Raw genomic sequence first — 27,018 nt, 5'->3', positions numbered from 1 at the left:
GATTCTCCAGGCAAGAATATCTCAGTGGGTTGCCATGCCTTCCTCCAAATAGTTATCATAGCCTTTTCTTAAAAGTCTAACTCTAGCACTGAGCATTGTAGGAGGTATTTTATTGCTTCTATTCTATTACTAAGAAAAAAAATACTTACATTCTATATGAAAAACTAACTACAATACCAAATTTTAAAATTCACAAATTCACTTTTATTGTCATCAGATTCAGTTATCAATTTTAGAAAGCTAAATTACTTTTACAAACCACAGTCTGGTGTTACCAAAATCCCTGATAGAAAATTCAGAGTAGATTTAATGATAGGCAGCTGAAGAATTATTAAGATGCATTTTTTGATGAGCTGGTAATGAAAGAAGATAGCTTTCAGAAGTCTCTGTGGAACAAGGGCTGAGCCACACCTCCAAATGAGAGAGGGGCCCCAGTTGACGTTGGTTCAAGGCTCTCATCTGGAACTCTGTCTCCACCAAACAGGGCGTTCAGCCTGCTATCGTGTTCTGTTACTATTAGTGAAGAAAAATAAAATTGAAACACAACACTTAATTGCAGTGTCACTTAGTAGAAAGTGTGCCAATCATAGTGCAGACCAAAGTAGGGATTTTTTTTTTTTTTTTTTTTTAAATAAAAGGGCTGTGTTTAGGCTTGATAATTGGAATTTTGCACTTGGAATGAATCTGTAGTTCTAATGCTTTCCTTGCTTGGTTTTTATTTTTGGCATAATAATTGACACATGCTGTGCAAGTTGTGCAAATAGGAAAGACAATAACCAGTCTGTGAGATGATCCAAGGCACGCATACCTACAGACACCCAATCTGCCTCGCATGACTGATGTATGCTTTTCCTAGAGATATCCAGGACCTACTGTCACCAAGGAGATGAAAGTACTACTGGGTTCCGTCTAATAGTAGGGGCAGAAGTCCATGCTTTCTTTTGAGTAAGAGGCTCACAAATATCAACTTTTTGCTCATTCTTACATGTTAGTCGGCCAGTTATATATTTAATAACTTGAGAAGAAAATTGCAGCAATACTTTTCTTCTAATATATGGACACACATAGCTTTTATCCAGGTTATAATGTACACATCAAAATGAGATTAAGATTTTTCAAATACTCAATGCTAGATAGCATAATCGGGTTACTTCAGTCAATTACAAACTGTGTACATGCATAAGCATACGCCCAAAGCAGAATGTGATAAATATTTATGTTATCCCAAAGCTTTTAAACTCTCTCCTCTAAAGCTACATCCTTGAAACACTGGAAGTTTGATCACTTTGTTTTATGTCAGTCTAGCAAATAATATGGAGAAGGCAATGGCAACCCATTCCAGTACTCTTGCCTGGAAAATCCCATGGGCAAGGAGCCTGGTAGGCTGCAGTCCATGAGGTCGCTAAGAGTCGGACACGACTGAGCGACTTCACTTTCACTTTTCACTTTCATGCATTGGAGAAGGAAATGGCAACCCACTCCAGTGTTCTTGCCTGGACAGCCCCAGAGACGGGGGAGCCTGGTGGGCTGCCGTCTATGGGGTCGCACAGAGTCGGACTCGACTGAAGCGACTTAGCAGCAGCAGCAAATAATAGAATGAAAACTACCATTTGTTATTTACATGCACAATGTTAGTCAAACTGCAAAATTCCTTCTGGTTTAAACAGTGAGTAGTAGATATTTTTAAGTCACAGTGACAACAAGTTTAGATGCAAAAGTAAACTTTGGTTTGTGAGTGTGGCACAGGGCACACTCAGGCACAACTGGGCAGAAACCAGTTCTCACCAGAGAGCCATCTAATCATCACTTACCAAACCAATAACTAATAAAATGATTTCTCACACTTTTACCCTGAAGAAAAGTGAATATAACATGAGAGATCAAGTTTACTGATTTACCATACATACCAGTTTTCTACTTTGGCATATGTTTTAAAATACATACATTGGTAAAACCTACATTAAATGCCTTAATGATTATGTGGCAAAGGTGGCATGAAAGATGAATTTAATATCATAATTTAAGATCCTTAGAAATATTTCTTGACAAAGTTATAATAAACTGTATATTGGAATAACCTGCATGATAAAAGCAACTAAAATGCTTGATAAATTGTGTGTGTATTAGAGTGCATCAAAAAATCCTCAAATAAAAAATTTCCACAACAATGTGTAGTCTATAGTTAACAAGCCCAAAAATCACAGAGAAGCAGGGCACCATGAATGTCAGACAGCAAATTCAGAGGTAGCAGAATAAATTTTCAAAAACTTAAATGCAGAAGTTATTGGACATATAATATGTAATATTATATTAAATATATTAAAAGAAGGTTGAAAACAAGAGCAAGGAACAAGAGATTACTTATTTAAAATACCAGAAGTTGAGATAGAATTAAAGAAAACTTACAGAAATGAAGTGTACTTCCTTAGGCTGAAGAGAAGAGGCATATAGAAATGAAAAATATGGAAAGGGATGTATGAGACAGTAATATGGTCCCAATATTTGTCTAACAAAAGTTCCAAAGAAAGATATAAATAAATGATATTTATATCAACAGCTGACTTATTAATACAACTGGAAACCAGAAGACAGAGGGTAATATCTTAAATAAAGAGAAAATAACTGTGAGCCTGAAATTCTGAGCCAAGCAAAAATATCTCTTAAAAACAAGAACTGAATAAAGACATTTTGAAATGAACAAAATCTGGGAAAGTTCATTGCAACAGCTTCTCACTAAAGTATGTACTTCGAGTAGAAATAAAATTATTCTAAGTTAAGTCTGAAATGTAAGAAAGAATACTTACTAATAGGAAAGAAAGCAGAAAACAAGCAGGTGAATCCATTTAAAAACATTAATAATGCCTAATTTGAAAGACCTAAATTTGTGGTCAAGAAAACCTTATAAATTGCAAAAGCAAATATTCAGAGATCAGATCAGATCAGATCAGTCGCTCGGTCCTGTCCGACTCTTTGCGAGCCCATGAATCGCAGCACGCCAGGCCTCCCTGTCCATCACCAACTCCCGGAGTTCACTCAGACTCACATCCATCGAGTCAGTGATGCGATCCAGCCATCTCATCCTCTGTCATCCCTTTCTCCTCCTGCCCTCAATCCCTCCCAGCATCAGAGTCTTTTCCAATGAGTCAACTCTTCGCATGAGGTGGCCAAAGTACTGCAGTTTCAGCTTCAGCATCATTCCTTCCAAAGAAATCCCAGGGCTGATCTCTTTCAGAATGGACTGGTTGGATCTCCTTGCTGTCCAAGGGACTCTCAAGAGTCTTCTCCAACACCACAGTTCAAAAGCATTAATTCTTTGGCACTCAGCCTTCTTCACAGTCCAACTCTCACATCCATACATGACCACAGGAAAAACCATAGCCTTGACTAGACGAACCTTTGTTGGCAAAGTACTGTCTCTGCTTTTCAATATGCTATCTAGGTTGGTCATAACTTTCCTTCCAAGGAGTAAGCGTCTTTTAATTTCATGGCTGCAGTCACCATCTGCAGTGATTTTGGAGCCCCCCAAAATAAAGTCTGACACTGTTTCCACTGTTTCCCCATCTATTTCCCATGAAGTGGTGGGACTGGATGCCATGATCTTCATTTTCTGAATGTTGAGCTTTAAGCCAACTTTTTCACTCTCCACTTTCACTTTCATCAAGAGGTTTTTGAGTTCCTCTTCACTTTCTGCCATAAGGGTGGTGTCATCTGCATATCTGAGGTTATTGGTATTTCTCCCGGCAATCTTGATTCCAGCTTGTGTTTCTTCCAGTCCAGCATTTCTCATGATGTAGTCTGCATATAAGTTAAATAAACAGGGTGACAATATACAGCCTTGACATACTCCTTTTCCTATTTGGAACCAGTCTGTTGTTCCATGTCCAGTTCTAACTGTTGCTTCCTGACCTGCATACAACTTTCTCAAGAGGCAGGTCAGGTGGTCTGGTATTCCCATCTCTTGAAAAAATTTCCAGTTTATTGTGATCCACACAGTCAAAGGCTTTGGCACAGTCAATAAAGCAGAAACAGATGTTTTTCTGGAACTCTCTTGCTTTTTCCATGATCCAGCGGATGTTGGCAATTTGATCTCTGGTTCCTCTGCCTTTTCTAAAACCAGCTTGAACATCAGGAAGTTCACGGTTCACATATTGCTGAAGCCTGGCTTGGAGAATTTTGAGCATTACTTTATTAGCATGTGAGATGAGTGCAATTGTGCAGTAGTTTGAGCATTCTTTGGCATTGCCTTTCTTTGGGATTGGAATGAAAACTGACCTCTTCCAGTCCTGTGGCCACTGCCGAGTTTTCCAAATTTGCTGGCATATTGAGTGCAGCACTTTCACAGCATCATCTTTCAGGATTTGGAATAGCTCAACTGGAATTCCATCACCTCCACTGGCTTTGTTTGTACTGATGCTTTATAAGGCCCACTTGACTTCACATTCCAGGAGGTGTGGCTCTAGGTTAGTGATCACACCATCATGATTATCTGGGTCGTGAAGACTTTTTTGTACAGTTCTTCTGTGTATTCTTGCCATCTCTTCTTAATATCTTCTGCTTCTGTTAGGTCCATACCATTTCTGTCCTTTATCGAGCTCATCTTTGCAAGAAATGTTCCCTTGGTATCTCTGATTTTCTTGAAGAGATCCCTAGTCTTTCTCATTCTGTTGTTTTCCTCTATTTCTTTGCATTGATTGCTGAAGAAGGCTTTCTTGTCTCTTCTTGCTATTCTTAGGAACTCTGCATTCAGATGTTTATATCTTTCCTTTTCTCCTTTGCTTTTCGCTTCTCTTCTTTTCACAGCTATTTGTAAGGCCTCCCCAGACAGCCATTTTGCTTTTTTGCATTTCTTTTCTATGGGAATGGTCTTGATCCCTGTCTCCTGTACAATGTCACGAACCTCATTCCATAGTTCATCAGGCACTCTATCTAAGAATTCTAAATCTCAGGTATTGTTTAAAAGCAAGATATTGATTAATGTTAGACTTTAATTGGGGCTTCCCTGATGGTTGAGCAGTAAAGAATCCACCTTCAATGCAGGAGACACAGGAGATTTAGGTTTGATTCCTGGGTCAGGAAGATCCTCTGGAGGAGGAAATGGTAACCCACTCCAATATTCTTGCCTGGAAAATCCTATGGACAGAGGGGTGCGGCAGATTACAGTCCAAAGGTTGCAAAGAGTTGAACATGACTGAGCAACTGAGCATGCACACAGTCTTTAATTATGCTTGTCAAAATAGCTAGGCTAACCAATAAAAGCGGAGAAGGCAATGGCACCCCACTCCAGTACTTTTGCCTAGAAAATCCCATGGACGGAGGAGCCTGGTAGGCTGCAGTCCATGCGGTCTCTAAGAGTCAGGCATGACTGAGCAACTTCACTTTCACTTTTCACTTTCATGCACTGGAAAAGGAAATGGCAACCCACTCCAGTATTCTTGCCTGGAGAATCCCAGGGATGGGGGAGCCTGGTGGGCTGCCGTCTATGGGGTCGCAGAGAGTCGGAAACGACTGAAGTGACTTAGCAGCAGCAGCAGCAGCAGCAACCAATAAAAGAAGAGAAAAAACTACATAACTTCCAACAAACGTGGGAAAATTGTCATTTTCAGATGACTGTATATGTCAAATGTACAGAAAAATAGCCGAATCAGTAAGAGTTTACAAGTTTTCTAGACATGAAATCAAAATATAAAAGCTAATTTCAAGTAAACAAACCTACACCGCCAGAAAAAGGCATATTTCATTTACCTCAGCAAGAAAAAGTATAAAATATTTAGGCTAAATTTAGCAAGACATATGCTGCAGAAAAATAATGCTATTAAAATTAGTAAAGAAAAAAATGGTGTGAATTTCCATATCAATCTTGAATTAGAAGATAATACTGTAAAGATACACATTTTTCCCCAAACTAATATGTTGTTGCTGTTGTTCAGTCACTAAGTCATGTCCAGCTCTTTGCAACCCCATGACTGCAGCATGCCAGGTTCCTTTGTCCTACATTATCTCTTGGAGTTTGCACAAATTCGTGTCCATTGAGTCGGTGATGCTGTTTTGATCATCTCATCCTCTGCCACCCCTTTTTCCTTTTGCCTTCAGTCTTTCCCAGTATCAGGGTTTTTGCCAATAAATTGGTTCTTTGCATCAGGTGGCCAAAGTATTGGAGCTTCAGTATCAGTTCTTCCAATGAATATTCAGGGATGATTTCCTTAGGATTGACTCGTTTGATCTTCTTCTAGTCCAAGGGACTCTAAAGAGTATTCTACAGCAACACAATTCGAAAGCATCAATTCTTTTGTGCTCACCCTTCTTTATGATCCAACTCTCACATCTGTACATGACTACTGGAAAAATCACAACTTTGACTATACAGGCCTTTGTCAGCAAAGCGATGTCTGCTTTTTAACATGCGATCTAGTTTTCTCATAGCTATCCTTCCAAGGATAACTTTTATCCTTGTCTTTTAATTTCATGGCTTCAGTCACTGTCTGCAGTGATTTTGGAGCCCAAGAAAGTAAAATCTGTCACTGTTTCCACTTTTTCTTTTCTTTTGTCATGAAGTAATGGGACCAGATGCCATGATCTTTTTTTTTTTAATGTTGAGTTTCAAGCCAGCTTTTTAACTCTCTTTTTTCACCCTCATCAAGAGGCTCTTTAGTTACTCTTTACTTTCTGCCATTACAGAGGTATCACCTGCATATCTGAGGTTGTTAATATTTCTCCTGGCAATCTTGATTCCAGCTTGTGATTCATGCAGCCTGACATTCTGCATGATGTACTATGCATAGAAGTTAATACACAGCATGACAGTATACAGCCTTGTCTTGCTCCTTTCCCAATTTTGAACCATTGTTCAAATGTCCATTGTTCCATGTCCAGTTCTAACTGTTTCTTCTTGACCTGCATACAGGTTTCTTAGGAGGCAGGTAAGGCGGTTTGGTCATTCCCATCTCTTCAAGAATTTTCCATGGTCTGCTGTGATCCATATAGTCAAAGCCTTTAGTGTAGTCAAAGAAGCAAAAGTAGATATTTTTTCCTGGAACTCCCTTGCTTTCTCCATGATCCAAAGATTGTTGGCAATTTGATCTCTGGTCCCTCTGTCTCCTTGAAACCCAGATTGTCCATCTGCCAGTTCTCAGTTCACATACTGCTGAAGCTTAGTTTGAAGGATTTTGAGCATAACCTAGCTAGCATGTGAAATGAGCCCAATTGTACAGTAGTTTGAACATTCTTTGGCATTGCCTCTCTATGGGATTGGAATGAAAACTGACATTTTCTAGTTCTGTGGCTACTGCTGAGTTTTCCAAATTTGCTGGCATATTGAGTATAACACTTTAAACAGCATCATCTTTTAGGATTTTACATAGCTCAGCTGGAATTTCATCACCTCCACTAGCTTTGTTTGTAGTAATGCTTCCTAAGGTCCACTTGACTTCACACTCCAGGATGTCTGGCTCTAGGTGAGTGGCTTCACTGTCATGGTTATCTGGGTCATTAAGACCTTTCTTTGCATAATTTTCCTGTGTTCTTCTTAATCTCTTCTCCTTCTGTTAGGTCCTTACAAATTCTGTCCTTATTGTGCCCATCCTTACATGAAATGTTCTCTTGATAGCTCCAGTTTTCTTGAAGAAATCTCTAGTCTTTCCATTCAATTGTGTTCTTCTTCTTTTTGCATTGTTCACTGAAAAAGGCCTTCTTATCACTCCTTGCTATTCTGTGGAACTCTGTATTCAGTTGGGTATATCTTTCCCTTTCTCCCTTGCTTTATGCTCCTCTTCTTTCCTGAACTATTTATAAAGCCTTCTCAGACAATCACTTTAATTTTTAGGTTAATACAATTCCAATAAAAATTTCAACAAACTAAATATCCATCAATAGATGAATGGTTAAAGAAAATATGATATAGTCCTATAATGGTAAATTATTCAGCCTTAACAAATAATATCCTGCCATATAACAACATGGATGATGCTTGAGGACACTACATTTAGTGAAATAAACCAGCCATAGAAAGAGAAATATTGCTTGATTCCACTTATGTGACAGATCTAAAGTAGAAAACTCAGAAGCAGAGAGTAGAATGGTGATTACCAGAGACAGGGCAGGGGGAAATGGAATTGCTGTTTAGTGGGAAATGAAGCTTCAGTTATGGCAAGATTAATATGTTTTAGAGATCTGCTGCACAACAGTGTGCCTATAGTTTGTACATTTAAAATTTGTTAAGAGAGAAGATTTAATGTTAGATATTCTTATAACAATTAAAAAAGAAAAATCATCAAATAGGAAAAATTTTATCAGATGATTGTTATCTACAATGCATAGCTATATAAACTTTGCAAGATTTAAAAGGAAGATGTTTTGGCCTGATGACATTTTTCTCATTAATTTGGGTGAGTTTTCACCTGAAATAAAATATGCATGCCATCGTTATGTGGGTTACATTAATGAAGATGTGATGAGCTGTATATTACTGCAACATTCATGAATAAATTTCCTTTTTGTAGAAAAACAATCCCAGTAGACATGCATGTGGGGTGTGTGTGTGTGTGTGTGTGTGTGTGTGTGTGTCTGTAAAACTTAACAAGTGGATACAATGCTTTATGTTAGAGCAAATGACCAATAACAGCCAATATATTGTAACGAGGCAGAACATGAGGATGGGATAAATATTGAAGGAGGCAATGATATGATGTGATATGAAGACTTACAAAGCCAAGGTAATTAAGAGAGTGTGGTGTTGGTGTTTGGATAGACAAAGAAATGAATGGAAAAGTCATGGAAACATGATATATATACATATGATCATGGTGATACTGCAGATCACAGGAGAAGGTTATTGTCATTAGAATAACAGGCAATCATGGTTTTTAAAAAAAAGAAAGGAAAGGGAAGAAAAAAAAGGGTAGGAAAAAAGAAAGGCTATTCATAACTCACATAAAACACAAAAACCAATGCACTAGATGCACTAAAGATGAAAATATGAAACATAGGAAGACTATACAATTTTAAAAAGACAATGTAAGAATATTTTCATGATCTCAAGGAAGGGGAGAATATCTTAAACAATGTACTAAAAAGGCAAACCAAAAAGTAAAAGATTGATTCCTTCTAAAATTGATCTTCCCTGGTGGCTCAGTGGTAAAGAATCCACTTGCCAATGGAAGAGATACAGGCTCAATCCCTGGGTCAGGAAGATCCCCTGGAAAAGGAAATGGCAACCCATTCTAGTATTCTTTCTTGGGAAATCCCATGGACAGAGAAGCCTGGCAGGCTACAAGTTCTTGGGGTCTTGAAAGAGTTGGACACAACTTAGCAACCAACCAGTAACAACATTAAAATCAAAACATGTCATTAAGAGAGTGAAAGCTAGGCCATAAATTATAAAAAAAAAAATTGTAAAAAAACCAAAGGGTGAATAATAAAAAAATATATTTAAAGTCTTTACATTTCAGAAAGAAAAACACAATCTTGAAGAAAAATAGACAAAAATATCAATATGCATTTCACATAGAAGAAAATAGAAATGCTCAATAAACTATGAAAAAAAATGCCCAAATTCACTAGTAGAAAGAAAATGTAAGTTAAAACCACAGTGGGATAATATTTCACACCCACAGCCTGGCAATAGAAAGTAAACAACTGAGACAGCTCTCATTGGATGCTGGTAGAATACAATGGAGGAACTACTTCATAACACAAATTGGCACCACCTACACAGCTGAACATAGGCAACCTCTGAGGTATTTGTCCAGCCTACACTTCAGGGCTTAAAGAACTCTTTACTTGTGCACGAGAAGACACATGTATGAGACTGTTCATTATATCCCCAGACAAGAAAACCTCACTGCTCATCAACAGCAGATGGATAAATAACTTGCGATATAGATTTACAATAGCATATCATAAAGCAATGAAGATAAAAGAATAGAATACAAGAAAATAAAAGAATAAAAGAATGCCAGCGACACACTTTAGCATGGATGATTCTAACTCTGAATTTAAAAAACCAAAAATAGAATGTATGCATGCGTGCCAAGTCCCTTCAGTCATGTCCGATTCTGTGCGATGCAATGGACTGCATCCTGCCAGGCTCCTTTGTCCATGAAATTCTTTAGGCAAGAATACTGCAATGGGTTGTCATGCACTCCTCCAGGGGATCTTCCCAATTCAGGGATCAAACTGACGTCTTCAATGTCGACCTGCATTGGTGTATGGGTTCTTTATCACTAGTACCACCTGGGAAGCCCAATATCAGTAAATACATAGGGTATTTTTTTAATCCATTTAGGTAAATTCAAAGCAAAACCAATGCTTCTACTAAATTTCTATTTGTAGGAATGCATTTAGTACATTCACAAGGGAATAATTATACCTGAAGTCTGGGCATTAATCAGCCTGGAGCAGTGGAGAGAAAAGATGCAATAAAAAAATGGCCCAAAGGGAACATGAGTGATAATGACAGTGTTCTATTTTGTAACCTTGGCAGCAGGTACATATCATTCTTTGCTATTCTTTAATACCTTCTGTACTACACATCATAGTAAAAATTTTGAGCAAAAAGCAATTCACAGAAGAGTTCATTCAATGTGATTCTATTATGATGTTTAAATCAAAGTAAATCAAAACAATGCACTGTTTAAGGATTCAAACATAATGGGGAAATTATAATGAAAAAAAAAAGGTAGTGTTCAATACCAAATCGAGATTACTGATTTACCGATTATGTCTGGGGTGAAATAGGACAGCTGTGAGCGGGAAGGGGCACACAGGGGCTTCTTGAGGTTCAGTGAGGTCTCTTATTTGGAGAGGGGTGGTAAAGATGTGGCCTTTTATTTTACTATTGTTCATTAAATAGTTGTATATCTCTCAACATAACAGCTTATAGCTGCTGCTGCTGCTTCTGCTAAGTCACTTCAGTCATGTCTGACACAATAAAATTTTGAAATACATTTCAACTTAAGTCAATCACTATTTAATTAAAACTATAGAGTTTTCTGTAGATGGCCACTTTGAACTAACTCTTAGGTGTGTTCTATCTTCATTTTAATGAGAGACTAGAGAAAATAAGGCCAAGCCTGGGCCATGTTAGGGGTGATGGGGCAAAAGGATTTGAGTGACCTGGGAAAATGTGCAAACTCATATTTACCTTCTCCCTAAACGTTCTAATCTCAGCTCCTTTCCTAGAACCCTCAGACATCAGACTGCTAGAGACTTAATGACTGCTGGGGGGGAAAGGTTTGGTGGTGTTCGCAAATGGCCTTCTTGCCAATAGGCTTCCCGAACCATTCATTAACCACATGATGGGGTGAAGAGATGAAGACTTCTTGCAGGCTACATCAGAGAGGTTGCTGAGCAAAGGCTGAATATATAAAAAAATTGTAACACTAGCTTGAAGGAGAAGGCTTTTGCTTAAGAAATGACCCCCCCTCTCAATTCTTCCCATGTGTACACAGTATGGATTAAATAAGGCAGTTGTACGGTAATACAGAAATTATTAAAAACATTCTTCTTGAGGTTTGACAATGAAGCAGTAGATACATATCTACGACATAGTTGTTAGATTAAAAAAAGAATGTTTCAAATAATCAATTGGTATTCATTTAAGGCACAATAATGGTCTTATTAAAGCTAAATTTAATACATGCTGTATTTGGAAGTAATTTCTTTACCACCACATAGAAACCTTTCCAGCTTTCCTTTTTTGTTGCACTGTTGACATTAAGTGGCGAATTAGAAGAATCTCTGATGAAAATTTCCTAAGGCTAGACATGTGTGCTTATTTTCAGTTCAACCCCATTCTCACTGCTCTCCCTATTACATTCCCAATTTTCCCAAATGGATAGGTAAATTATAAGTAGAAACCAATTTATCACCAAATAACTGGTAGGGTAGGACAGGTACTGTTTAACTTGGAAATGTGAGGAATAGAATTCTTAGAGAATACACATACACAAATATTTTCTGATATCTCATCAGCTACCATAAAAATGCATTGTTGTTTACCTTTGAAATTATTTACATCTAACAATTTCTACCTTTCTGATCTTGAATTTTCTTTGCAGATGTATGCCTTACTAGTAACATTAAATGGAGCAGAAAATAAAGCATAGAGAAGGGTTACCTGATTTAGAACACAAGGAAAAAACTCCATCTTCATTTCCACTAAAAACTGAATATTTAATACTGTCCCGAATTGAGTCTGGAGCAAAAGCTTTTATAGTCACAATAGAAGTACCTGTAAAAATTAGGCAAAAAACAAAAACAAAAACAAAAAACAACTTTAGGAAAAGGAAATTCAGGAAAAAACCACTGGGTGATTATTATTTGCCTATTAATTATATTCTCACTCATTCATTCAGTCAACAATTACTTATTGAGTATAGACAATAAGCCAAGCCCCATGAAAGGTGTTGGGGGATGCAGTGACAAACAAGACAGAAAAGACCTCTGTCTTCCTGCTGGTTATTAACTGATGGGAGGATATGAACAGTAAACCATTAAAGAAATACATAATCAAGGTAGATTTTGGATATGCTGAGGTCCCTACAAAGAATTAAATAAAGTTACCTGATAGAAAATACTTCTGCTGCTGGGGAGGTAAACACCCCTCTGCAGAGGCCTCAGAGGAATGGCATTCCAGTTGAACTTTGAAGCATGAGAAGCCACAGAAAGGATTGGAAGAAATGGATTCTAGGAGAAAGAGCAGTGGTAAAGAGGCCCTGGGCTGGGAGAAGACTTGCCTTGATGAGGCACAGTGAGTAGGAGAAATGTGGATGGTAAAGACAGGAATGAGGTGGGCAGGACCAGATTTTACTCTTAGTGCACTGAGAAGACACAGAAGCATTTTAAGGAAGTGAGCAAAATTACTGGATTTAGTTTTAAAAGGCATCAATCTGATTGCTGTCTGGACAAGAAAAAAGGGGGTAAGTATGGAAAAGAGAGGCCAATTAAGATAATACTGCATTAGTCCATGCAAAAAACAACAACCTAGGATAACCGGAGGGGAGGGATGAAAAGAGGGAGACAATTAAGGTCGTATGTTGACACATTTTCCTGAACATTGCATGAGGTGTGGGAAAGGAGGTAACAAAAGTATAAATATAAGAAATCTTTCAACCAGTTTCCACTAGCTGCTGCTGCTGCTGCTAAGTCGCTTCAGTCATGTCCGACTCTGTGCTAGAGTTGTGGGTAAAAGTAACACAACTAGAGAGTAATCAAGGTCTTAACTGCACGATGCAGATTCACTCAAGAATTGTTAAGCTAGGGCAGAAACAGTCAAGAGAAAACTTCAGGGGAAAGACAGGAACTGATTTAGGGGTAGGAATTAGTGAAGAAAGAAGCCATGTCAGTTTTTAGTAAACAGACTGATTATCAGCATAAAAGAAAAATCAGCAAGGACTGATAGAGGCAGTAAGACAACTGATGTGATGAACAGCGGCTTCACTGGAAACATTTTCAAGAATCTATCTGGGTCCCAAGTCAGCAGTCTGACATCTCCATTTATACAATACCTTATGCCCTTTGCTGCTCACCTTTGCCTTGCTTCCATTTGTCACTCGCTCATGACTGCCTCTCCTGTCTTATTTTTAAGTATTTTATTTAATTAACTTTATTAGGGTAAAATTTACATACAAACCTTCCCTGGCTGCTCAAATGGTAAAGAATCTGCCTGCAATGCAGGAGACCCAGGTTTAATCCCTGGGTTGGGAAGATCCCCTGGAGAGGTGAATGGCAATCCACTCCAGTCTTCTTGCCTGGAGAATTTAATGGAAAGGAGCCTGGAAGCCTACAGTTGGCTACAGTCCATGGGGTCACAAAGAGTCAGACATAACTGATAGACTAACATAGTATAAGTATTAGTTCTATGTACTATACACACTTATAACACAACCACACACACCTGTGACAACTATACACACCCCTGGAGCCACCATCACGTTTAAGATGTAGAATATTTCTATCTACACAAAAGTTCTCTCAGACCCTTGGCCATTCTACATTTGTTTATCTTTTACTTATCTATGGACGTTTGTATTATTTTCAGTATGGGGTTTATGAATAATGCTGCCATAAACATTCATGTAAAAGTATTTTTGTGGACAAACATCTTCATTCCTACAGGAAGTGTATATTTAACCTTGTAAGAAATTACAAAACTATTTTACAAAGTGGTTGTACCATTTAATTAATTTATTATTGAAGTTTAGGTGATTTATAATGTTGTGTTAGTTTCTGGCCTACAGTAAAGTGATTCATTTTGTACATAATAATCTTTTTCATATTCTTTTCCATTATGGTTTATTACAGGATCATGGCATCTGGTCCCATCACTTTATGGCAAATAGATGGGGAAACAGTGGAAACAGTGACAGACTTTAATTTTAGGGGCTCCAAAATCACTGCAGATGGTGACTGCAGCCATGAAATTAAAAAATATTTGCTCCTTGGAAGAAAAGTTATGACCAACCTAGACAGCATATTAAAAAGCAGAGACACTACTTTCCCAACAAAGGTCTGTCTTGTCAAAGCTTTGGTTTTTCCAGTAGTCATATATGGATGTGAGAGTTGCACTGTAAAGAAAGCTGAGCGCTGACGAATTGAGGCTTTTGAACTGTGGTGTTGGAGAAGACTCTTGAGAGTCCCTTGGACAGCAAGGAGATCCAACCAGTCCATCCTAAAGGAGATCAGTCCTGGATGTTCATTGGAAGGACTGATGCTGAAGCTGAAACTTCAATACTTTGGCCACCTGGTGCAAAGAACTGACTCATTTGAAACGACGCTGATGCTGGGAAAGATTGAAGGCGGAAGGAGAAGGGGATGACAGAGGATGAGATAGTTGGATGGCATCACTGACTCAGTGGACATGAGTCTGAGTGAACTCCGGGAGTTGGTGATGAACAGGGATGCCTGGTGTGCTGCGATTTATGGGGTCACAAAGAGTTGGACACGACTAAGCAACTGAACTGAACTGAATACAGTTCCCTGTGCTATAAAGTAAGAACTTGATGTTTATGGTGGTTGTACCACTTTATATTCCTGCTAGCAACATACAGGAATTTCATTTGCTCTACATTCACTGGTATTGTCAGTCTCTTTTAAATTTTGGTCATGCTAGTAGATATGTAGTAGTGATTTGTGTGGCTTTAATCTCCCTAGTATCTGATAGTGTTGAACATATGTTCATGTGCTTATTGTCATTTCCAATCCCCTTTTTAGTTCATTTTTGTACTTTGCCTTCTTGTTCTCCATTTATCCACCACTTCTGATAATTCTTTATTGGTCCTGATCCTCCTGTCATAGGCCCATAACTCATGGCATCTATTTTAGACTCCCACTCTGGCAATGAATGTTCTGAACATACTTGAAGACTGATCTTTTCTCTCCACTAAATTGAACTAAATTCTGTGAGTGCATAAGAGTTTTATTATGTATTTGTATTCTATATATCTCTATAAATCAATATTAGTTTTGCCTATAAATTTTCATGTACTTACAAATCATATAATAAATGTCATCTTTGCCTTAGCAAACATTTTTGAGAACCAAGTATGTTGCTGTGTGAATCAAGTGTTAGGAGCTTTGCATGTTCCAGATGAAAGGACAAGATAAAAACCCAGAAAAACAACTAAGTAAAATGAAGATAAGAAATCTACCTGATAAGGAGTTCAAGATATTAATCATGAAGATACTCAAAGAACTCAGGATAAAATGGATGAACACAGCTAGAAGTTTAACACACAGTTTGAAAATTTAAAAGAGAACCAAACAAACTGAAGAATATACTAACTGAAATTAAAAATTCACGGGAAGGAAACAACAGTAGATTAGATGATACAGAGGAATGAATCATTGACCTGGAAGACAGATTATTAGAAATCCTGTAAGTTGAACAGGAAAAAAAAAAAAAGAAAGAATAAAAAAATGAAGACACTTTAAGGGACCTCTGGGTATATTTTCATCCATATTGTAGAGGTCCCAGAAGAAAAGACAGAAAGGGGTCAGAGAACATATTTAAAGACATAATAACAAGACTTCCCTAAGCTGGGAAAGGAAACATACCTCCAGGTCCAGAAGTCATAGAGAATCCCACAGGATCAACAAGAAAGAGGACGACACTGGGACACGTTGTAATTAAAGTGTCAAAAATTAAGGGTAAAGAGATAATATTAAAAGCAGAAAGGATATCAATAAATTATATACCATGGAACTCCCATAAGGCTATCAGCTGACTTTTCAGCAGAAATTCTGCAGAGCAAAAGGGTGTGGCATAACATACTTAAAGTAGTAAAAGAGACATCAGTTCAGTTCAGTCGCTCAGTTGTGTCCAACTCTTTGCGACCCCATGAACCGCAGCATGCCGGGCCTCCCTGTCCATCACCATCTCCCGGAGTTCACTCAAACTCGTGTCCATCAAGTCTGTGATGCCATCCAGCCATCTCATCCTCTGTTGTCCCCTTATCCTCCCGCCCCCAATCCCTCCCAGCATCAGGGTCTTTTCCAATGAGTCAACTCTTCGCATGAGGTGGCCAAAGTATTGGAGTTTCAGCTTCAGCATCAGTCCTTTCAACGAACACCAAGGACTGATCTCCTCTAGGATGGACTGGTTGGACCTCCTTGCAGTCCAAAGGACTCTCAAGAGTCTTCTCCAACACCATAGTCCAAAAGCATCAATGCTTCGGCACTCAGCTTTCTTCACAGTCCAACTCTCACATCCATACATGACCACTGGAAAAACCATAGCCTCAACTAGATGGACCTTTGTTGGCAAAGTAATGTCTCTGCTTTTGAATATGTTATCTAGGTTGGTCATAACTTTCCTTCCAAGGAGTAAGCGTCTTTTAATTACATGGCTGCAGTCACCATCTGCAGTGATTTTGGAGCCCCCCAAAATAAAGTCTGACACTGTTTCCCCTGTTTCCCCATCTATTTCCCATGAAGTGATGGGACTGGATGCCATGATCTTCATTTTCTGAATGTTGAGCTTTAAGCCAACTTTTTCACTCTCCTCTTTTACTTTCATCAAGAGGCTTTTTAGTTCCTCTTCACTTTCTGCCATAAGGGTGGTGTCATCTGCATATCTGAGGTTATTGATATTTCTTCTGGCAATCTTGATTCCAGCTTGTGCTTCTTTCAGCCAAGTATTTCTCATGATGTACTCTGCGTATAAATTAAATAAGCAGGGTGACAATATACAGCCTTGACGTACTCCTTTTCCTATTTGGAACTAGTCTGTTGTTCCATGTCCAGTTCTAACCGCTGCTTCCTGACCTGCATATAGGTTTCACAAGAGGCAGGTCAGGTGGTCTGGTATTCCCATCTCTTGAAGAATTTTCCACAGTTTATTGTGATCCACACAGTCAAAGGCTTTGGCATAGTCAATAAAGCAGAAATAGATGTTTTTCTGGAACTCTCTTTCTTTTTTGATGATCCAGCAGATGTTGGCAACTTGATCTCTGGTTCCTCTGCCTCTTCTAAAACCAGCTTGAACATCTGGAAGTTCACTGTTAACGTATTGTTGAAGCCTAGCTTGGAGAATTTTCAGGATTATTTTACCGGCATGTAAGATGAGTGCAATTGTGCGGTAGTTTGAGCATTCTTTGGCATCACCTTTCTTTGCGATTGACATGAAAACTGACCTTTTCCAGTCCTGTGGCCACTGCTGAGTTTTCCAAATTTGCTGGCATATTGAATGCAGCACTTTCACAGCATCATCTGTCAGGATTTGAAATAGCTCAACTGGAATTCCATCACCTCCACTAGCTTTGTTCATAGTGATGCTTTCTAAGGCCCACTTGACTTCACATTCCAGGATGTCTGGCTCTAGGTGAGTGATCACACTGTCGTGATTATCTGGGTCATGGAGCTGTTTTTTGTACAGTTCTCCTGTGTATTCTTGCCACCTCTTCTTAATATCTTCTGCTTCTGTTAGGTCCATACCATTTCTGTCCTTTATTGAGCCCATCTTTGCATGAAATGTTCCCTTGGTATCTCTAATTTTCTTGAAGAGATCTCTAGTCTTTCCCATTCTGTTGTTTTCCTCTATTTCTTTGCATTGATTGCTGAGCAAGGCTTTCTTATATCTCCTTGCTATCAAACAGGAGATGGCAAGAGTGAACGTTGACATTCCAGGAATCAGCAAACCAAAATGGACCGGAATGGGTGAATTTAACTCAGATGACCATTATATCTACTACTGTGGGCAGGAATCCCTTAGAAGAAATGGAGTAGCCATCATGATCAACAAAAGAGTCCAAAATGAAGTACTTGGATGAAATCTCAAAAACGACAGAATGATCCCTTTTGTTTCCAAGGCAAACCATTCAATATCATGGTAATCCAAGCCTATGCCAAAACCAGTAATACTGAAGAAGCTGAAGTTGAACGGTTCTATGAAGACCTACAAGACCTTTTCGAACTAACACCCAAAAAAGATGTCCTTTTCATTATAGGGGACTGGAATGCAAAAGTAGGAAGTCAAGAAACACCTGGAGTAACAGGCAAATTTGGCCTTGGAGTATGGAATGAAGCAGGGCAAAGAGTAATAGAGTTTTGCCAAGAAAATGCACTGGTCATAGCAAACACCCTCTTCCAACAACACAAGAGAAGACTCTACACATGGACATCACCAGATGGTCAACACCAAAATCAGATTGATTATATTCTTTGCAGCCAAAGATGGAGAAGCTCTATACAGTCAGCAAAAACAAGTCTGGGAGCTGACTGTGGCTCAGATCATGAACTTCTTATTGCCAAATTCAGACTGAAATTGAAGACAGTAGGGAAAACCACTAGACCATTCAGGTATGACCTAAATCAAATCCCTTATGATTATACAGTGGAAGTGAGAAATAGATTTAAGGGACTAGATCTGGTAGACAGGGTACCTGATGAACTATGGATGAGGTTCGTGACATTGTACAGGAGACAGGGATCAAGACCATCCCCATGGAAAAGAAATGCAAAAAAGCAAAATGGCTGTCTGGGGAGTCCTTAAAAATAGCTGTGAAAAGAAGAGAAGCTAAAAGAAAAGTAGAAAAGGAAAGATATAAGCATCTGAATGCAGAGTCCCAAAAAAGACATAACCAAATCTGAACGAGAGATCAAAAATTTTACAGACAAACAAAACTAAAACAGTTCAGCACCAGGAATCAAACTTACTAAGAAATATTAAAGTGACTTCTCTAAGTGGAAAATAAAAGGGTAAAATTTCATATTTAGAAATATGAAAATTACAAAAGGAAAAACTTCTTTGGTAAAGGCATACATCCAGTAAAGGTAGATCAATCACTTATAAAGCTAATTCAGTTCAGTCGCTTAGTCATGTCCGACTCTGTGACCCCATGAACCGCAGCACGCAAGACCTCCCTGTCCATCACCAACTCCCGGAGTCCACCAAATCCATGTCCATTGAGTCGGTGATGCCATCCAATCATCTCATCCTCTGTCATCCCCTTCTCCTCCTGCCCTCAAATTTCCCAGCATCAGGGTCTTTTCCAATGAGTCAACTCTTCGCATGAGGTGGCCAAAGTATTGGAGTTTCAGCTTCAATATCAGTCCTACCAATGAACACCCAGGACTGATTTCCTTTAGAATGGACTGGTTGGATCTCCTTGCAGTCCAAGGGACTCTCAAGAGTCTTCTCCAACACCACAGTTCAAAAGCATCAATTCTTTGGCATCCAGCTTTCTTTATGGTCCAAATCTCACATCCATACATGACCACTAGAAAAAACCATAGCCTTGACTGTGTGTGATCCACACAGTCAAAGGCTTTGGTATGGCCAATAAAGCAGAAGTAGATGTTTTTCTGGAACTCTCTTGCTCTTTCAATGATCCAATGGATGTTGGATGTTGGCAATTTGATGTTTGGTTCCTCTTCCCTTTCTAAATCCAGCTTAACATCTGGAGGTTCATGGTTCATGTACTGTTGAAGCCTGGCTTGAAGAATTTTGAGCATCACTTAGCTAGCGTGTGAGATGAGTACAATTGTGTGGTAGTTTGAGCATTCTTTTGCATTGTCTTTCCTTGGGATTGGAATGAAAACTGAACTTTTCCAGTCCTGTGACCACTGCTGAGTTTTCCAAATTTGCTGGCATATTGAGAGCATCTCTTCCAGATCATCATTTTTTAGGATTTGAAATAGCTCAACTGGAATTCCATAACCTCCACTAGCTTTGTTTGTAGTGATGCTTCCTAAGGCCCACTTGACTTTGCATTCCAGGATGTCTGGCTCTTGGTGAGTGATCACACCATATCATAGAGATATCCACGTGATCACATCATGATTATCTGGGTCATGAAAATCTTTTTTGTATAGATCTTCACGTTAGTTCTGTATATTCTTGCCACCTCTTCTTAGTATCTTCTGCTTCTGTTAGTCCATACCATTTCTGTCCTTTATTGAGCCCATCTTTACATGAAATGTTCCCTTGGTATCTCTAATTTTCTTGAAGACATCTCTTAGGCTTTCCCATTCTATTTTTTCCTCTATTTCTTTGCATTGATCACTGAGGAAGGCTTTCTAATCTCTCCTTGCTATTCTTTGGAACTCTGCATTCAAATGGATATATCTTTCCTTTTCTCCTTTGCCTTTCACTTCTCTTCTTTTCACAGCTATTTCTAAGTCCTCCTCAGACAGCCATTTTGCCTTTTTGCATTTCTTTTTCTTGGGTATGGTCTTGATCACCTCCACCTGTATAATGTCACGAACCCCCATCCATAGTTCTTCAGGCACTCTATCAGATCTGATCCCTTGAATCTATTTGTTACTTTCACTGTATAATTGTAAGGGATTTGATGTAGGTCATACCTGAAAGGTCTTGTGGTTTTCTCTACTCTCTTTAAGTCTGAATTTTGCAATAAGGAGTTCATGATCTGAGCCACAGTCAGCTCCCAGACTTGTTTTTGCTGACTGTATAGAGCTTCTCCATCTTTGGCTGCAAAGAATATAATCAATCTGATTTTGGTGTTGACCATCTGGTGATGTCCATGTGTAGAGTCTTCTCTTGTGTTGTTGGAAGAGGGTGTTTGCTATGACCAGTGCATTCTCTTGGCAAAACTCTATTACTCTTTGCCCTGCTTCATTCCGTATTGCAAGGCCAAATTTGTCTGTTACTCCAGGTGTTTCTTGATTTCCTACTATTGCATTCCAGTCCCCTATAATGAAAAGGACATCTTTTTTGGGTGTTATTTCTAGGTCTCGTAGGTCTTCATAGAACTGTTCAACTTCAGCATCTTCAGCATTACTGGTCAGGGCATAGACTTGGATCACCATGATATTGAATGGTTTGCCTTGGAAATGAACAGAGATTTCAAACTGTCATTTTTGAGATTGCATCCAATTACTGCATTTTGGATTATTCTGTTGACTATGATGGCTACTCCATTTCTTCTAAGTGATTTTTGCCCACAGTAGTAGGTATAATGGTCATCTGAGTTAAATTAATCCATTCCGGTCCATTTTTGTTCACTGATTCCTAAAATGTCCACGTTCCCTCTTGTCATCTCCTGTTTGACCACTTTCAATTTGCCTTGATTCATGTACCTAAGATTCTAGGTTTCTATGCAGTTTTGCTCTTTACAGCATCAGACTTTATTTCCATCACCAGTCACATCCACAACTGGGTGGTGGTGGTGGTGTTGTTTTTTTTTTTTGCTTTGGCTCTGTTTCATCATTCTTTCTGGAGTTATTTCTCCACTGATCTCCCGTAACATATTGGGCACCTACCGACCTGGGGAGTTCATCTTTCAGGTCCTATCTTTTTGCCTGTTCATAGTGTTCATGGAGCTCTCAAGGCAAGAATACTGAAGTGGTTTGCCATTCCGTTCTCCAGTGGACCACACTTTGTCAGAACTCTCCAGCATGATCCATCCATCTTGGGTGGCCCTACATGGCATGGCTCATAGTTTCATTAAGTTAGACAAGCCTATGGTCCAAGTTATCAGATGGTTTAGTTTTCTGTGATTGTGGTTTTCAGTCTGTCTGCCCTCTGATGGAGAAGGATAAGAGGCTTATGAAAGCTTTCTGATGGGAGAGACTGACTGAATCTGCCATAAGTCCACGCCCCCCACCCCCCACCCAAGCCCTCTAAGTCATCTCAGAGCACCGACCTGAGTTCCCTGCACTATACAGCTGCTTCCTGCCGACCATCTGTTTCATGGTGGGGGCTTCCCTGGTGGCTCAGACAGTAAAGTGTCTGCCTGCAATGCGGGAGATCTGGGTTCGATTCCTGGGTCAGGAAGATCTCCTGGAGAAGGAAATAGCAATCCACTCCAGCACTCTTGCCTGGAAAATCCCATGGACGGAGGAGCCTGATAGGCTACAGTCCATGGGGTCGCAAAGAGCCGGACACGACTGAGCGACTTCACTTTCACTTTCAGTGTATACATCTCAATGCTACCCTCTGAAGTCGTTTCACCCTCTCCTCCACCCACTGTGTCCACAAGTCAGTTCTCTAAATGCATATCTCTATTGCTACCCTGCATGTAGATTCATCAGTACCATTTTTTGATTCCATACATATGCATTAATACAATATTTGTTCTTCTCTAATTCACTTCACTGTGTAACAGGCTCTAGGTTCATCCACCTCATCTGATTCAAATTCAAATTCATTCCTTTTCATGGGTGAGTGCATACGTATATATACACACAGTCTTCCCAGGTGGTGCTAGTGATCCACTGGCCAAAGAAGGAGAAATGGGTTCGATCCCTGGGTGGGGAAGACCATCTGGAGGAAGAAATGGCCTGCCACTGCAGTATTCTTGCCAGGAGAATCCCATGGAGAGAGGAACCTGGTGGGCTATGGTCCATGGGGTCAGAAAGAGTCTGAACAGCTGCATAGGTACCACAATTTCTTTATCCATGCATCTGCAGATGGACATCTAGGTTGCTTCTATGTCCTGACTATTGCAAATAGTCTCTGAACTTTTAAGACTTGTCCTTATTCTCTGTTCAGCTCCTAGAATCTGAGAGCCAGCCAGAACCTAGAGCCTGCACAGTCAGAAAGAAAGGTTGCACAATTTTTCTGTATGAGTGATTAACCTCAGTTATGAAATATTCCGCACATTTTCCATTAAGAAACAAGGAAAATGTTGAAGGTATGTTTCAATTAGATTATAAGAAACAACTTTTACAGTGTTCTTAGCAGCACATAATGAGCACTATAATTACAATGTTAATGAGTCTATTTGATTGTCACGGCAGCTCTTCAGGAAGGCAATATTGTTATCCTCAAAAGAATCTGAAAACAGGGGTCAGGACTCTCCTGACAAACAACAGATGCTAGTTAAAACCTAAAAGAAATGAAATCCTGATATTTTCAAGTTCTGTTTTTGACTTACATATAAATGAAAATTCTTTGTAAACTTTAAAGTGCTATAAATCACCAATGTCTAAATCTCTTTTCAGCTTTCAAAAACAAAATGAAATAGCCCTCTGATCTTCAGCGTTCTTCAAGATATTGCAACATTACTTCTGTCCCTTTATGGCCAAGCTTTGTGAAAAATCTCCACTTCACTTTACATTTCTCTGTACTCTGTATTCGAAAAGTATTAAGTTCTAGCAAATTCAGTCAGTTCAGTTCAGTTCAGTCACTCAGTCGTGTCCGACTCTTTGCGATCCCATGAACTGCAGCACACCAGGCCTCCCTGTCCATCAGCAACTCCCGGAGTTCACTCAAACTCACGTCCATCGAGTCAGTGATGCCATCCAGCCATCTCATCCTCTGTCATCCCCTTCTCCTCCTTCCCCCAATTCCTCCCAGCATCAGAGTCTTTTCCAAAGAGTCAACTCTTTGCATGAGGTGGCCAAAGTACTGGAGTTTCAGCTTTAGCATCAGTCCTACCAATGAACACCCAGGACTGATCGCCTTTAGGATGGACTGATTGGGTTTCCTTGCAGTCCAAGGGACTCTCAAGAGTCTTCTCCAACACTACAGTTCAAAAGCATCAATTCTTCGATGCTCAGCTTTCAGTGCTCTCCAAAGTTCTCAGTCCTCTCTGAAGCTGCTAAATTCTGTTTGGCTGCACATGATTCTTGTAAACAGCCAGGCCGACTCTGGTTCACTTAAGAGGTCTCCATTCCTGGTCTTTATTCTTGGCCACATCCTGAACAATTTCAACAGAGTTTCAAACATACTTCTCAGAACTTCCTTTCTGGACTCTCCCAGCACTTATTTGCTAACTGTATCATTCTCTTATTGTCTTATCCTTTATACTTGATGTACAGACTTGTCTTTTCAGATATGTCTTTCTTTCTACCATGTTCTTACCTCCTTATGCCAAGACAGCATCCTCAGACCATGTCAGGCAACCTTCTTCCCAATCCCACCGTGGAAGACTCTATGAGCACTGTAGCCCCACTCCCAGAGTGTGGTAGCCCCCATGCCCCCCCACTCTCTTCTGCTTTGGGGATACATCTCTGACTGAGCTAATCTCCACTTTTCAGTCCTTATCTTCCCTCAGCTGTAAATTAGATAATGTTGGCCACTCCCTACTTCTTTAATGTGTCACTTTCCTGTTTCTCTAGCACCACCCTCCCAGTAGTGCCCTGGGAATCCATCTCAATCTCTTTTGTAGATATAGTACATCTCCAACTCCTGTAAAATACTGGCATTACTTTGGATTTCTTCTCAGCCCACTAACTACCACCATCCTTGACTTGCACACATAATAAATGGGAGTTTCTGCTGATTCACAATGTCTGGTCTACCTTCAAAGATTAGGGGGAAGATGGATGTCCAGGCATCAGTAATTTTTAAAAGCTTCCCAGTAACCATATGTGCAGCCAGGATTGACAACCTTGGGTCTAAATAGTTAGCAAGTCCCAGTGAAGCTGTCTTAAAAAATACTGGGGACCACACTCCCTCTTATCTTCCCCTGTTACTTGTGTGTTAGTTGCTCAGTCATGTCCAACTCTTTGCAATCCCATGGACTACAGCTTGCCAAGCTCCTCTGTCCATGAAATTCATGGACAGAGTGGGTTGCCATTCCCTTCTGCAGGGAATCTTCCTGACCCAGGCCTTGAACCCAGGTATCCTGCATTGCAGGCAGATTCTTTACCATCTGAGCCACCAGGGAAGAACAATTTTCGCCTACCACTGCAGTTTTATTTGGGTATTTACCACGTGGATGACCACAATATCCTCTTAACTCATCTCTCTTTCTCAAACCACTCTTCTTCACAAGACCTTCAAAGTGAGCTTTCTACAATATGGAAGCTTGTTTTGTTACTCCTTTGACAACTGAATGTCCATCAATATCTCTCTGGTCTAGCTCATCATTGGACAAAAGACTCTGTCCAGGTACTCCTTGTGGTAAGTTTACCCCAAGCTCATGAGTCCATAAGCTTCTGTGTGGGCCACTTACCCTGCATCAAACTAAGTGTCTTCCCCATCTTTTTTTTTTTTTTTTGGCCTGGTTTTATTCTCATTCAGGCATAAACTTTTTGTCTTTTTAGAAGTATAGCAGTTAAATGATGAGATTATTTCAACAAATATTTGGTGAACACCTACTAGGAGCAAGCTCTTTCCTGGTTCTGCCTTCCATAACAGGGAAGCTTCTCCAAAGTACTCCTAGCTATATTTTCATCTCCGTGATAACTGTTAGTAATAATGAAAGTAAAATGTTTTATAGATTATGAGGTGCTTATTTGATCATCAAAACTGTCTTGTAAGAGAAGAGATGAAAGGGATGTTCAAGGGTGTTTACCAGGCTGACCACTTGTTACCTATATGTTTAAAAAAATGAGTATTTGGTGCATAACACTGTGTACACTGTCACCATTTATCTGGCATCCTTGAGAATAGAGATAAGAGTATTTTTTTTAAAACAAGATGAAAATTTATTTCTCTGTAATATTGACGTCCTGATGTGCATGCATGCTCCCTTCTGAGCGGTTCTCTGGTGACTCAGTGAGTAAAAGTCTGCCTGCAATGCAGGAGACACGGGTTCAATCCCTGAGTTGGGAAGATCCCCTGGAGAAGGAAATGGTAACCCACTCCAGTGTTCTTGCCTAGAGAATCCCTTGGAGACAGAGTCTGGTGGGCTACAGTCCATAGGGTCTCTTTAAGTTAAATAATAATAATAATCCACTCTATTATTCTTTTTTTTTTAATTTTATTTTTAAACTTTACATAATTGTATTAGTTTTGCCAAATATCAAAATGAATCCGCCACAGGTATACATGTGTTCCCCATCCTTGAATGCAGACATTTAAGAGTAAAAACCTAGACATTTTCTTCACAGTGTGGTTTTCTTTTGTTTTAGCCACTGTGCTATTCTTCAGTACAGTTCAGTTCAGTTCAATCACTCAGTCGTGTCCGACTCTTTGCGGCCCCATGAATCGCAGCACGCCAGGCCTCTCTGTCCATCACAAACTCCCGGAGTTCACTCAGACTCACGTATATTGAGTCAGTGATGTCATCCAGCCATCTCATCCTCTGTCGTCCCCTTCTCCTCCTGCCCCCAACCCCTCCCAGCAGCAGAGTCTTTTCCAATGAGTCAAGTCTTCGCATGAGGTGGCCATGCGAAGAGTTTAGCAAATGAAGCAAAGTTAGTTTTACACAGCACAACTTTGATGTGCAAAGAAAAAAAAATCATTTCTGTACTTTGCCATGATTGGTGTAATATTCCTTAGGAGCACCATGATTGACATGATACTCATGTTTTCTCAGGCTGTTCTCTTGAAGAAGTGCTCTCAAGTAAGTTAGAGGTTCTAGATTCATGCCCAGTCTTTGAGGGTTCCTCCTCTTTCACTGCTGCTGCTCTGAAGATGACACCAGTTGGAGGAGACTTGCAGTGATGAGGTGGGGCCTATGTGCACTGTCCACTGGCTCTTAGAATTTGTCTCCAGGCAATGAATATGGTCTTTCATGTCAACACGTTCAGGCTCAGAACTCTATCCTGCTGGCCTGGCCCCACTGAAGCTGCTTCTGATGTCTCAGTTTTTGGTACTTGGCATGCTATGTAACACTGTGTTTTGGCTATCTACCCAACAGACTTGGGAAGGGGCTCATCTCATCACTG

The 27,018-nt window shown here is 39.6% G+C and overlaps 1 protein-coding gene across 1 annotated transcript in view; it reads right to left on the bottom strand.

Annotated features, from left to right (window-relative positions):
• LOC129630296 (protocadherin-23-like) overlaps positions 1–27,018 on the bottom strand; it is a 200,672-nt gene that overhangs the window by 27,885 nt on the left and 145,769 nt on the right. Inside the window, exon 19 of the mRNA XM_055550800.1 lies at positions 12,113–12,226. Within this exon, the coding sequence (XP_055406775.1) occupies positions 12,113–12,226 (114 nt within the window). The remainder of the gene's footprint in view (positions 1–12,112; positions 12,227–27,018) is intronic.

The sequence above is a fragment of the Bubalus kerabau genome, chromosome 16 (genome assembly GCF_029407905.1).
Source record: "Bubalus kerabau isolate K-KA32 ecotype Philippines breed swamp buffalo chromosome 16, PCC_UOA_SB_1v2, whole genome shotgun sequence".
NCBI classification, from domain to species: domain Eukaryota; kingdom Metazoa; phylum Chordata; class Mammalia; order Artiodactyla; family Bovidae; genus Bubalus; species Bubalus kerabau.
The sequence above is the reverse complement of the archived record's forward strand: the minus strand, read 5'-3'. Positions and strand labels throughout refer to the sequence as shown.